This window comes from Canis lupus, chromosome 22 (genome assembly GCF_011100685.1).
Source record: "Canis lupus familiaris isolate Mischka breed German Shepherd chromosome 22, alternate assembly UU_Cfam_GSD_1.0, whole genome shotgun sequence".
NCBI lineage: Eukaryota > Metazoa > Chordata > Mammalia > Carnivora > Canidae > Canis > Canis lupus.
In genome coordinates, this window is record NC_049243.1 from 752895 (window position 1) to 767225 (window position 14331).

The 14331-nt window shown below is 55.7% G+C and overlaps 1 protein-coding gene across 1 annotated transcript in view; it reads right to left on the reverse strand.

Annotated features, from left to right (window-relative positions):
• The window catches only part of FAM124A (family with sequence similarity 124 member A), an 84720-nt gene that overhangs the window by 59596 nt on the left and 10793 nt on the right, over positions 1-14331 (reverse strand). Inside the window, exon 3 of the mRNA XM_038569416.1 lies at positions 3201-3934. Coding sequence (XP_038425344.1) covers positions 3201-3934 — 734 coding nt within the window. The remainder of the gene's footprint in view (positions 1-3200; positions 3935-14331) is intronic.

Sequence of the window (14331 nt, forward strand, 5' to 3'; positions counted from 1 at the left end):
GATCTTGGGGAACTTCCGACACTTGCAGCCCCCCTGCCTCCCCTTCCCTCCCTTTTTCCCCCCAGATCAGGAAGTGCCAAGAAAGAGGGAGAGATGAGCTTCAGGAGGAGGACGTCTTTCTTTCCATCCTATCGGATCTTAGTCAAAAACATTCCAAATTCTTATAAAAAGCTGGGTAGGGCAGCCCGGGTGGCTCAGCGGTTTGGTGCCGCCTTCAGCCCAGGGCGTGTCCTGGGATCGAGTCCCGCGTCGGGCACCCTGTGTGGAGCCTGCTTCTCCCTCTGCCTGGGTCTCTGCCTGTCTCTGTGTGTCTCTCATGAATAAATAAATAAAATCTTAAAAATAAATAAATAAATAAAAATAAAAAGCTGGGTAGCTCCCCTAGTCGGGCGGGGGGCGGGGGGGGAACGTTCATCTTTTGTTCTCCAGAGTAATTTAATCAGGGTGGGGAGGTGTCTGGAATAGTTAATGGGGCAGGATGAGGAAATAAAATGCAGTTATAGTTGAAGAAAGCCCCTAAGAACTACCCAACCGAGATCTGCTCCAGCATATAACACCACCCAGCCGAGCAAAAGCAACTTACGTTAAAAATCATAATTGAAAATACAGTTTGGGAAACATATATGCTAAGGGTGATGTGGAGAGAGGGCGTTCTCTCAACCGGATCCCTCTCCGTGACTCAGATGTCTTCATTTTGCTGAAGACAGAGACATACACTTTTGCTTTTAAGCAAACAGGCTTTTTTTTTCCAGTGTATTTCCCGCGAGAGCGAGGGGCTGCCGTCCGCAGTGGCTCCGACCTGGTGACCCGTGCGGATGCCCACGGTCCAGCATCGTGACGGGGCTACTGGCCGTCTCCGTTCACATTGATTGACCCCCGCGACATATCACTGTGTGGGACGGAGCCCCGCGTTCCTGGGACCAAGATACAAATCTGTTTTTCTTTTAAAGATTTTATTTATTTATTCATGAGAGACACAGAGAGGGAGAGGAAGAGACACAGGCAGAGGGAGAAGCAGGCTCCATGCAGGGAGCCCGACGCGGGACTCCATCCCAGGACTCCAGAATCATGCCCTGGGCCGAAGGCAGGTGCTTAACCGCTGAGCCACCCAGGGATCCCCCAAATCTGTTTTTCTTACTGTTTTCACACTTTGATGCTCTAACTTCAAAAGCCTGCACCTGTACAGGTTTTATAACCATTTACACGTGTGAATCTTCTTCGAAATACTCTTTCAACGGTTCCTTTGAGCACGGTCCCGGCCAAGCTTTTATTTTTTAATTTTATTTTTTGTTTTTTTTTTTAATTTTTAAAAATTTTTATCAATTTATTTTTTATTGGTGTTCAATTTGCCAACATATAGCATAACACCCAGTGCTCATCCCGTCAAGTGCCCCCTCAGTGCCCGTCACCCAGTCACCCCCACCCCCTGCCCACCTCCCCTTCCACCACCCCGAGTTCGTTTCCCAGAGTTAGGAGTCTTTTTTTTGTTTTGTTTTGTTTTGTTAGGAGTCTTTTATACTCTGTTCTTTCACTTAGGTTATTACAGGCCTTGAGAGAAAAAGTGTTCTAATTACAGCCAAAAAAAGGGAAGAGGTCCCTTCAAAACAATCGCATCCATTTAGATCTTTTAGTATAGAGAAAAAAAAAAAAAAAGTCCTTCCGTTTACTTTTACCTATTCAACTGCATTATATCTTGCATAGGGCTTTGGCAGTCTGCGACCACGGAAGAATTTTGTTCTCACGACTCGGAAGAGACTATAGAGCAAGTGCTAGCTCGCCTTCGGCTCACTGAATAATAAGGCGATTTCCTTCACTTTCTTATCTGTGTAGTTCAAAGGAAGATCTCAGCGTTACCTGTGTCCTAGAAACAGGGACCGTCTCAGGGGTGACCTTTCTGACCACAGCGAGGCGGCCTGGCTGCAGTTTTAACAAAAGTTTTCCGGGCACGTGCCAAATGCTCGCTTCATTTTGTGACCTGAGGATTACGGTTCTGACGCCTGGTGTCAAAAGCAAGAAAGGCTCTGAAGCAACTGCAATCAGCACCTTTCGAGGTGACGGCCCCTAACTCACTGTCAACTTTCTCCTTCCAGGTAGCCACACGGGAAAACTCAGATGCCTGAGCCAGAGATTTTCCAGGAAAAAAACAAAGTCCTATATGCCTGGAATGGATTTACACATTAATCCCAGAAAGCCTGAGTTTAGAAAGTGTTTATCAGTGGGGCCAGGTGTAGGACTTGCTTAAGTCTACGTGCTGAATTTTATTTCTATTTTTTATTTTTTTAAAGATTTTATTTATTTATTCATGATAGAGAGAGAGAGGCAGAGAACAGGCAGAGGGAGAAGCAGGCTCCCTGCAGGGAGCCCGACTCAGGACTCAAACCCGGGACCCCGGGGTCACACCCTGCGCCCAAGGTAGATGCTCCACCACTGAGCCCCCCAGGAATCCCCCCTGTGCTGAATTTTAAATTCTCAAGTACAATTAGTGATCCTGGAAGAGTGTCCGGCAACGGGGGGAGGCTGGGAGGGCAAAGAGCTCCCGTAACTGAGTGAAGGGTTAACCATTCCCCTAAAAAGTATTCGCTTACCCCTTCCCAAGCTTCATGAAACCAAGAATTCCAAAAGGCATCACTTACTTCTTAAAACACTTATCAGACTGTACTTTTTTAAGCGATCACTGGCTTTTAACGCCCCGCTGACGCCGTCGGGGTAGAAGGGTGGGCGGTGCACGGTGGGGAGCGCTAGAGGGAAGAGGGACGTGGTGTCTCCTCCCGGGAATCTCACTGTATTTTGCAGCTCCCCAATGGCTGGGCTTTCCTGAGGTCCCCGGAGAAGTGAAGGGCGCGCCAGTGACAACTCCCCAAGTGTTGGCAGGGAGACTGGGATCCAGGAATCCCACGTGACAAGGCCCCGGGGATGGAAGCTGGTCTGAATCCCCAGGAGCCACCAGTGGTGGTGGAGGCTCCCACAGCAGATGGAGGCCGCACAGGAGCCAGCAGGTGCTCCCCAGGCCCCGCAGCCTCAGGGGCCAAGCGAGGACGACCGGGGTGGCCGACGGCCACCGGGACTCAGAGCCGGACAGGCCCCACGCTTCCCTCCTCTCGCCTCCCTGGTCACCCGGCACCAGGTCCTGGGGTAGCTGGGGTTCCGGGCCCGACCCCCAACCCCGGGGTCCCCGCCCCAGCACCTGTCCGCCCGTGTACCTGCAGGAGGATCTTGTTCCCGTCCAGGTCCTCCGTCTGCCAGCGCCCCTCGCTGATGGGGCTGCAGGGGTTGGGCAAGAGGGGCACGAGCTCCCCGATGTCCCTGACCCTGAACTCCAGCACGGCGGAGTCGGCGGGCGCGGGCGTCTGGTCACAGGGCAGCCTCTTCAGGGAGAACTGGATGTCCACGTCCAGGTTGGAGAAGATGGGGAAGACGCAGAAGTCGGCCTTCCTCTGGCTGGGGCTGCGCCGCAGGATGAGCCCGTAGAGCCGGAGGCTGTCGGCGTAGCTGTGGTGGCGGCAGTAGACGGTGAAGCGCACGATCTCCCGGCCGTAGTGCACGGGCCGCACGGCCCACAGCGGCGTCCCCGGGCCCAGCGAGAAGAAGTCCTGGCTGCAGGGCAGGTAGGGTTGCAGGCGGCCGGCCACGCGCTCCGTGTGGTGGTGGCGCCAGGGCGGCCGCTGCAGCGTGCGGTGCAGGTGCAGGATCTGCTCGTCGCCGAACTCCTCCTGCAGGAAGAGCACCACGGCCAGCGCCGGCCGCGCGCCCTTGCAGGCCCTGCGCCGCCGCCGGGACGCCCTCCGCTCCGACACCCGGAACAGCTGCAGGTCGGGGTGCACCCAGGCCAGCACCCTGTCCACGGCCTCCTGCAGCGCCTGCGACTCCCCTGGGTCCGCGATGATGTGGATGCTCACCAGGAAAGGGTCCTGCGCCTCCTCCAGCGACAGCTCACCTGCGGGGGACAAGGAAACCCAACACAGGCAAAGGGTCGCGATGTCCTTCGGGGGGTCCCGGGGGGTACAGGCAAGCTCAGCGCTCACTGGACCGCCACCAGGATCCTCGGGGTTCTCCTGACCCTGAGCTCGCCCACGAAACCCACCCCACATGCACTACCGTCAGCCAAACCCAGGGAACTGGGCGGGGGCAGGGCTGGGCCCCCCAGGGCAGGGGAGGCCTGTGCTCCGGGGGGAGCCCCCAACCCCAGGGCAGGGGAGGCCTGTGCTCTAGGGGGGAGCCCCCAACCCCAGGGCAGGGGAGGCCTGTGCTCCGGGGGTAGCCCCCAACCCCCAGGGCAGGGGAGGCCTGTGCTCCGGGGGGAGCCCCCAACCCCCAGGGCACGGGAGGCCTGTGCTCTAGGGGGGAGCCCCCAACCCCAGGGCAGGGTAGGCCTGTGCTCTGGGGGGAGCCTTCTACCCCCAGGGCAGGGGAGGCCTGTGCTCTAGGGGGGAGCCCCCAACCCCAGGGCAGGGGAGGCCTGTGCTCCAGGGGGAGCCCCCAACCCCAGGGCAGGGGAGGCCTGTGCTCGGCAGGCTGGGTGTGCTCTAGGACAGCAGAAAGTGAAATCTCCACAGGCCTGGAAGGGATGACACAGCCGTTAGAGAGACTCCGTGTCCCCTGAAGCCACTTGCAGTCCCTTACCCCACAGATGTTCCCGATCCTCCTGCACTCCTCAGATTTGCCCAAGTCATGGGTTTATTTTGCTCATTCATTCAACAAACGTTCATGGAATCCTTTCTCCACGCCTCAAGCTCGGCGCTGCACCAGCCGTGTCCCCAGCTGACCCAACCGAGCCCTGGCCAGGGACTCACGCTGCTCACGGTACAACAGAGAGAGTAGGGGGGCGTCTGGGGGCAGCAGGGGCGGAGCAGCTGCCCTCGGCCCAGGGCGTGACCCCGGGTCCCGGGATCGAGTCTTGCACCGGGCTGCCCCCAGGGAGCCTGGTTCTCTCTCTGCCTGGATCTCTGCCTCTCTCTCTGGGTCTCTCATGAATAAGTACATAAAATCTTTTTTAAAAAAAGAGCTGTAAGGAATACAGGAGAGTAGCATTTTAGGCAGTGACTAGATTCTAAGGTCCCCGACCCGCGTGGACGGCCTGGAGGCCCCCGACCCGCATGGACAGCCGAAGCGTCAGTCTGGCAGAGGTGTGGGTGGACACGGAAGTGCTGCTGCTTGTGACCAGACGTCCTGATGCCGCACGTCCCACCTGGCGGGCCCAGTGCCGCCTGGCCGGGACCCCTCACTGCCCCTGCCCGCGCTCTGAGCCTCACGCCAGCCTTGCCGCGCCCACCGCGCAGGCCCTCCTCCCAGAACCGCCAAACTGCTGCGTGTCCCCAAGGCACTTGCTTCCCAGTGGCAGGTATGTCTCCTCGGAAGTCCAGATCTCTCATTCCGAACATGACGCCCAGCCATGTCCTAGGATACCACAAGTTAGATGCCTCTCTCTAGAGGTTTCGGGCAGTGGGCGTTGCCTCTGTTGCTTTACCCACAATTTATGGGCCATTTGCAATCCAGCTACAGTCATTTCTTTGTTTATTGAGCACCTACTGCGTGCAGGGCACTGCAGGATCCAGTGGGGGACAGGAGAATCTCTGCCTTCCCAGAACTTAGGATCCGGTGGGGGAGTCGGAGGATAAGCGAAGTGAAGACAGACCTGTACTGAACGTGGCACATCATGAGACGTCCAGGCAGCAGCCATAACCATCCATCATCAACTGAGCCGACTGATGTGCGGCCTCCCAGGGCCATGTGTCTGCAGCACCCACGCCCCGAAGCCCCCAGGAGGTTAAAAGTATCAGACCCAGGGCACTTCCAGCTGCCGTAGGTGCAGGTGTTCGGGGAATCTGGCTGGGCTTGGCTCAGATCCTCCAAGTGCACAGGCGTGAGGCCCTATAAACGCCCTATTTGCATTTCTAAAGCCCTGCCCTGTGGTCTGGTCAAGCAGAGCCTCACGACCAAGTGGCAGGAAGGAAACCCAGGTGACGACGGGGTGCATCAGGCACGCAACAGGCACCTGCCAGACCCAGGCTGACCCTGAGTGGAAAGATTAGGTCAGAAAGCATGAGGGAGAGAGGCTCTGCAGTGAGCGACACACACCCCACTGTACCGCGAGCCACCGCAAAAGGGCCACGCTCCCCCGGGAAGCAGGCGGGCCTTCCCGGGATGCCTGCAGTAAATACTCTCGGAGAGGGGCTTCCTTCTCCAGACCTGCCTTCTTTTTAAAGAAAAAAATATATATTTATATATATTCTGCAGCACCTGCGCCCCGAAGCCCCCAGGAGGTTAAAAGTATCAGACCCAGGGCACTTCCAGCTGCAGTAGGTGCAGGTGTTCAGGGAATCTGGCTGGTGCTTGTCTCAGATCCTCCAATTGCACAGGCATGAGGCCCCATAAACGCCCTATTTGCATTTCTAAAGCCCCACTCTCTCTATATATATGTATACTTAAAGCTATTTCCTTGAATTAATGAAAAAAATGCAAGCAATTCCCTTTGCCCCTGCCAGCACCTAAGATAAAATATCAAGGTTTCTCAATTCTTAGTAACTGGGTGATTCTGATGGACCTGCAAGTCGGGGCGTGCCTGGAAGCCTGCTGCCCGCCCAGCCCCAGCTGGAGGCAGGAGCACATGCAGGGTGGGCGCGGAGAGAACGTGCTGGTGACAAGCTGGCGTGCGGAGCTGTGAGCCCAGGGACTCAGGCTGCACTCACAGTGGAGATAAAAATGCCCTCCTCGGCCCGAATCCGTGGCGCGCTCTTGTCATTGAAGAATGCAAAACGGGCTGAGGTGGCCAAAGCCAAAGCCTGTATTTTCGCCTGGCACAGGGAACCAGCGTGGCATCCTTCTGATCCTCAGGCCTTTTTAAAGCTCCAACTCGAGTTCCCTGACTGCTTCCCATCCTTGCCATCTGTCGCAGAGCCCACGGCAGCACCGGGATGTGCGACACGTGCTCGAGAGCTCGTCTGAAACCAGGACACCATTAGGGAAGAAATTAACAGAGAACGTACGGCCGGTGAGGAAGGAGGAGCAAAGGCCAACCGCCAGCCGCCGGAGCATCAGGACCAAGACGCGTTGAGTCCCGACCCGGCGTGGCACAGTTTCTGGAAGGGGACCAGAAGGCGGAGAGGTAATCAGTCTGAGAAGGTACAAAAGCAGCCAGAAGCATGGAACGGAGCAGCGTAGCTATCGAAGTCCTTGGGACCCTAATGATCTTGAAGCTTTATGAGACGGTGGCACAGGTCCGGTGAACACCAAAGTCCAACATGTAGTAATATGATAGCGGCTTTTATAAAGTCAATCGAAGGGCTCAAACGGACAGAGAGGATGCCACCTTTTACACAGAACCCTTCCTTTACTCGGGAATTTCCATGCTTCCTCAACCGCGTCATCTGGATCTCGTCATTTCCACGGGCAGCGAAGTCAAGCCGGGGCTTCATAAAGTTCTACAGATTTGGGGACGGGGCCGCAGGGCTTGCAAACAACAGGATGAGAAGATGCATTTTGTTTTTGAGACGTAACGTGCATCTACCAAGACAGACAAGAGAGGAGGATGGTAACTAAAATCCACCCCGAGGATTTGTCCAGCAACGAGCCCAAGACCTCTACCATCGACCAGAGCTGCTGGGAGGAATCCTCCCAATTGTAGTAATTAAGATTTATTTTACAAAAGGACTTTTCTGGCAGAATGTTGAGAAATCAAACGACGACGAGCCATTATCACCGTTTGCTGATAAAATATCTCTTGAGCACCACTGCAGGAAAGCCAGCGATGAGACGCAGCATGGGCTTTGCTCGTGATCAAACTAGCGGTGGAGGAAATGGAGCCTCTGGACTCCTTTTTTTTTTTTTTTTTTTGCTTAAAATTCAATAAAATATTCAAATGTTTGACCGGTCTGAATAAGACACCAACATGTTCCTGGTCCTTGTTTCCACTCCCTTAGAAATTATGAAACTTCTAGCCCTTTAGAGAGCAAGCGTCCTGGAAATGACTGGAAAATTAAAGGTGGGGGAGATGCTTCGTCCAGCCTCCATGTCATGGCTGAGGTCTGGCGACTACTTGAGTCACCTGGCTACTCACTGCAGGTCTAGAAAGAGAGCAAACATCTCCAAGTTCCCAGTTCCGGGCTCTCCTCCCTTCCCTGTGCAGCGCGGCCTCCTAATGGCCCAGGGACTGTGAAGCAGGAGACCGAGGCCCTTCCAGAGCCCATGCCCCGGGGGAGCAAGCCGTGCACACGTGAGACACACCTACAGTAGGAGGGATGCTCCAAGCAACTTAGCCGACGAACGTCCGAGGGGACCACCAAGGGCCGCCGTTCATGACGTTCTCACTGCCTTGTGGCACCCCACCTGCAGGGTCTGGGCCGTTCACGGCCGCAGGGGACGTGGGGGCAGAGATCCGGGTTTCTGGATCCGTGTATGTCTTCCCATCACAGCAGGGAAGAGTCTTGAAGGGCAAGGCTCTCCAGGGCAAGGGCTGAGGCTCTGGAGGCAGCAAAGGCCTCTGAGCTCAGAAAGGCTAACGCCTTAAAGCGGGGCCTTGCCCCGTGAATCACGCTGTGGGCGGCCTTTCCGGCTCAGGAGGCGCCAACTTTGGGCTTTGGGCGGAAGGCAGGCGACGGGAAGGCACCCAGCGAAGTCTGCACGCCTGCTGCAAGGTCTCCCAGAAAGGGTCACGTGTGAACCCCCGCGGGCCGGGCGCTGCGGGTACGACGGTCCCAGAGCACGGCCGTGCCCTCACCTGCCGCTCGGAGCCACGGGCAGCTTGACTGCAGACGTGAGAGCCCTACTCGCCGTCGTGGGACGTGGGCACAGCGTCCGCCGCGGGCCGCAGCCGGTGTGAGAACACGGCTCCACGAGCACGCCGGGGCACAAGAAGGCACGCCCAGGGTCTGGGCCCAGGTGACCTGGCGCTCAGACTCAGCCTGAGCCGTGAACCGGTACAAATGAGTCACGGAGGGACCCAGCTGGCCCTGTGGGGCATAAGGGGACGGCGGCTCATAGCCACTCCCATCAGAGGGCAGCGGGGCCTTCCTGGCGCGGCCTGCACGGCTCTGCCCTGGCAGGGAAGCCAGAGGACGCCGGGTGACACAGAAACACAGGGGGTGGCAGCAGATGGAAATTTCCTTCCCTTCCGTGACCAGCGTGCTGTCTGAAGGAGAAGTCCGGTGGACGAGGGGGAGGACAGGCAGGCGGGTGGGATCCTCGGTTCTCCTAATTGATTCTGAATATTGCAACCTTTCGTGCCGCAACCTGGCTCTTTGCACAGTACTCCCCACATATGCCCGTCTCGTCACCTCAGCAGGATTTGATGGCAACAGCACGGACACGGCCAAACACAGGGACTGTCCACGGGAGCGGGAAAGGCTGACGGCCTCTGCTGCTGGCGCTGCCGCCCAATGTCCCCGTCGGAGTAGAATCGATACCACGTTTTTCATGAGACACACACACAAGGCTCCAAGTTGCTTGTCCTTGTCTGTCATCTACTCTTCAAAGCCCTTTGGCCCATTGTTATTGTGTGTGCACGTCCATCCGTGTTGGTTTTTGCTCGCAAAAATCACTATTTTTAGGAGACCTTGGTGCTCCCATCCATGCCCACGGGAGAGAGAAGCGGGACGTACGGAGAATGACCCGGAGGTAGGCATCAGAGGCTTTCAAAGGCAAGCAACACGTACCTCAGCAATTCCGCTCAGAGGAGCTTGTACGAAAGGAGTGAGGAAGGATATACACCTGGGGACTTCGTATGAAAATATTCCTGGCAGTGCTGTTTGTAACAGTGAAGAAGTAAACGGAACCTCCAGTACCCACAACAGGGCGCCAGTGAACGTACGGGAACGTAGTGGGATCCCGTACGCTCGCGCTGTCGCAGAAGTGACTCTACTGGTATCAAAGCAGCTCACATACGTTTACTTAGAAAACCAGCCTGTGAAACTATCCGATTCTACTTTTGTGAATAATATGTATCTACAGTGATACAGATGCTCAGGAAAGAAAAAAAAAACCTCTAAGGGCAGACACCGTGTAGAAACTGGGCATTTCTAGACGACAGGAATCTGTATTTTCTGGCTTTTCCACAACGACGATGTATTATTGAGTAATCACGATTATTTTAAAGTTGAGGAAAGCACTAAGCGAAGCGTGTCAGAGTGTGGATGGAAGCTGCTCCCTTGTACTCCCTCCCTTGGTGGGGGCAGGGAGGGGCGTGAGACCCTGGTAGACCAGCTGTCCCTGAAGCATCACTTGGGCTTCCCAGGTAAGACGCGGTGCTGAGAAACTGGCCTCTGTTTTTCTTTCATATCCTGGACAGAAATTGACATCATCTATGTAGTTGAAATCACACAATTAGGGGGATCCCTGGGCGGCTCAGTGGTTTAGCGCCTGCCTTCAGTCCGGGTCATGATCCTGGAGTTGTGGGATTGAGTCCCGCGTCGGGCTCCCTGCGTGGAGCCTGCTTCTCCCTCTGCCTGTGTCTCTGCCTCTCTCTCTGCGTCTCTCATGAATAAATAAATAAAATCTTTAAAAAAAATAAATCATACAATTAAAACCTGTCTTGGAGCCAAGTTCACCCTACTCTTGGGGGCATGGAGGCCAGCACGACGGAGCGTCCAAAGAGTTGTCTGTACGGTAGATGGTCTTCGCCCTCTGATTTCCTGGTGTGTACCTTTGGTTATTGCTTTTTTTCCTTATCAACCGCCGAACACCAGTATCACTCAGCCTTTCGGTTCCTGGGCAGGGGATCTGGGCCGCACACAGCCCACGCCATCAAGCCACTGTTTAAGCGCACTAGCGTTCAGCTCCTTCATCCCGGGCTTCAGTCGCGACTCTGCATCTTACAGATAAGGCTGCTGCCCGCTTCGCAAAAACAAAAACCAAAAATCAAAAAAACAAAACAAAACAAAACAAAAACCCAAACACACACTTCTAGCTTGCCCGATAAAGGACAAATTTTATGTTTTAAAATAAACTTGGGAAAGGAACACAATTTTCTTTTAGATTATCAATCATTCATAATTTAAATATTTGGCCAAGTGAGTTTTTTTTTCTCATATCAACATAATGCAGATCCTAGAGCCTACAGGTTATGCCATTAAAAATCAGAAGCTAGGGCACGCAGGTGGCTCAGCGGTTTAGCGCCGCCTTTGGCCCAGGGTGTGACCCCAGGGTCCCAGGATCGAGTCCCACGTCGGGCTCCCTGCAGGGAGCCTGCTCCTCCCTCTGCCTGTGTCTGTGCCTCTCTCTGTCTGTGTGTCTCTCAGGAATAAATACACAAAATCTTTAAAAAAAAATCAGAATCTAAAAGAAATTTGGATAGATTATGCCGATTGGGGGTTTAAGAGCAATCTTGCCGATGGGGGAGATGAGCCAGCTCCTCGGAGTTGGAGTTGCAGGTCTGGGTCTGCATCTCTATCAGGCTTGGGGGTGATGCTGACACGGCGCGTGGGCCGAGCCCCGAGCAGCAAGCTTTGCGGGATGCCGACTGCTGTGCTGTCATCCGGAAGCTGATGGGATGCAGAGGAAGCGCACCGGGCCCAGCAGCACCTGCAGCACCCGCAGCACCCCGTGGCTCTCCTGCTGTGGCTCGGCCTCCACCTGAGGGCTTCGCGACCCGGGCTTGCCCAACCCGACACGCCTGCACCTGCAGCCTTCCCGCGGGAGGCCCCACAAGCGGCAGGCTCCCTGGCTGCAGCCCCAGAGCTAAGTCCAGTTGAGCCTGAAGCCATCCCGGCCAGAGGGAGCCTCGGCGCCACCTTCCCACCCGCAAACAGCTCCGTAACTTCTGATCGGGCTGCGCAGCCGCGGCCACGCTCGGAGCCGTGTCCCCGGGGACACACGGACCCACGCAGGGCCACTGGCGGGCAGCTCTTCAGAGCACAGCTGCCATGCCGGGTCAGGCCCTGAACCGTCCTAGGGGGGGGGGATTGTTCTCAGTCGGGGGATCCATTTGCTGGACGCTCCAAAGTTAAGCGCCCCTGGCTCTGTGGAGCGGCCCAGTGGAAATTCAAGGCCTTGATCTCGCTCCACTTGGAAGTAAGTGCAGGGTTTCCCCTACGCCTTCTTTTATGTTGACTGCTGGGTCTACGAAAGCACATCACACACCGCTGGCATCGCTAACGAGCCCTTTGGAAGCCGAGCAAGCGGGGAACGGGTGACAGGAGCCACAGGCCCGACTGGAGCCATGTAGGGCTTGTCGTCCTCATTTAGAGAACACTGGTGGCCTTTCTTTCTTTCTTTCTTTTTTTTAATTTTTTAATTTTTATTTATTTATTTATTTATTATTTATTTATTTATTTATTTATTTATTTATTTATTTTTTCTGGTGGCCTTTCTTTGGATGTTTCACATGCAGTAGGGGCGTAAAGGTGGAGATGCACAGGTGGGTGATCCGGTCTTCTGGCGGAGCCGTGTGCACGGCCTACTGCATCCGGGTCACGGAATCACACACAGGCAACGGCTGACACCCTTCTCCACGAGGATTAACGGCTAGATCCAGGTGTTGCCTCGATCTCATGAAATAAGACCCTAAGAGAACATTTACTCTGAAAATCACAATGGGGTAAGCATTGCACGCAGAGGGAAAAAGAAAGAAAACTCCGGAACGTGTCAACGGATTGAAGTGAAACTGCCTACCACCGCCTCTTCCAACACCCTGACCTTCCTTATTTGGACAAGCGGCCTTGAAACCTTAATCTGTCAATAGGTTGATCTCCCCTCACAAAAACAGAAGGAAAATACGGAATGTTTCATTATCCCGAGTCTGAATTTAGCTCTTGGGAGACGCAGACACGGATCATTTTTATTTAAACGCCCCCCCATCAGCAACATGTTCTGCAGAACGCGGTCATGTCTTTTCAACGTGTTGCTTTCAAAGCTCCTTACCTTTGCTTCTGGGTTAAATCACACTGAGGGGAGGCACAGATGCGGCCAAAGACAAAATTAAAAATGTAACAATGCTTCGATATCCTAAAACTTAAAGGAAATGATGAAACTACGGAGAAATGATGTGGAGAGATGGGATTTATGTGCAAAGAGGCACCCACGAGACGAGGCAGGCTCGGGGAGCCGGGAGACGTCCTCCCACGGAGCAGTGGGGCAGGACCCACGAGCCCCACGGGGCTCCAGACCAACCACCAGGCCTTGCCATTGACGGAGGCCCCTGACGCTCCCGTTGGAACGACACCTGCGATGCACTTGACCCTTTGCCCTCAAGAGGAAAATGCATCCGGCGGGCCCACAGCGTCAGCGGGGCCTGTTCGGGGCTGACCCTCAAGGGCAGGTCACTGTCCTGCCGGCCCCAGGGAAGCCAGTCCCTGGAAGCACAGAGCAGGAAGCCGTAGGACCGGGAGGCTATGGGAACGGGAGGGCGGGCGGGTGGAAGACCAGGTCCCGTGACCCCCCCACCCCAGGCCGCGTCCCCGCTTTGCACGGCTTGGCGGCCCCAGGCTGGAAGCTGCAGAACACGCCGCTCACGGGCACTTCTTGCGGCCGCAGATACTGGGAGCTCGTCGGGGCACCGCCTCCGTAGCGCCTCCGCGCATCGTCTGCCGTCTGCCTGCGTCCTGAGAAGTGAGGGGGGCGGGAAGCCGGAGGGCCCTTGTGCTGCCGCGGGCCACGTCAGGAGTCAGCGGCTACACCCGAGTTTCCAGGAGGCGCAGTTTTAAGGCCGAAATGAGGAGGCCGAGTAGAGGAGCTGTTGGGGGAGAGTCTCCGAGAGAACTAGTCGGCTCTCTGGCCGGGGACCACAGAGCCGCTGCCCCCACAACGGCCTTCGTAAGCCCCAGCATCCTCTAAGGGTGATTGTCCAAGTGCCGGTATAAATCTTTATCCGAATGAAAATATTCAATCACACACGACGGGAATTTCATGATCATGACGTGGCACAGTTGGTTTTCCTCCCCCTGGCATAACAGCTGTTTTTCTTCCATCCTGTTTATGAAATTTCTCCTTTTTATTTAAGTCACTTAAGAACGCAAATCGTACGTAGTGGCTTGATGACCGTCCAACCAGGCTGCTGGGAAAACCACCTAAAAAATTCCGCGAGTAGACATTAAATTCATCTCGGGACGTGTCGCGCGGTTTACCAAGACGGTGTCGCGGCGTCTTTAGTTTCGCAGACAACCCCGGGGAGACGCTGTCAGCCCTGGCAGCCTCAGGTCGGCCGGCGGACTGTGGCGGGCAGGACGGAAGGACAGCGACCCAAGGGTGCTCCTCGGGACGCCCCGTGGGGCCCCGCGGGAAGGGCAGTGGCCGGGCAAAGCCACCTCCCGACCTGATGGCGGATGGCAAGACCCACGGCCGGGCTCCCCGGGCAGCACTGGGAGCGGGGTCACTGTGGCCAGGAGGTGACCAGGACCTGGCCGA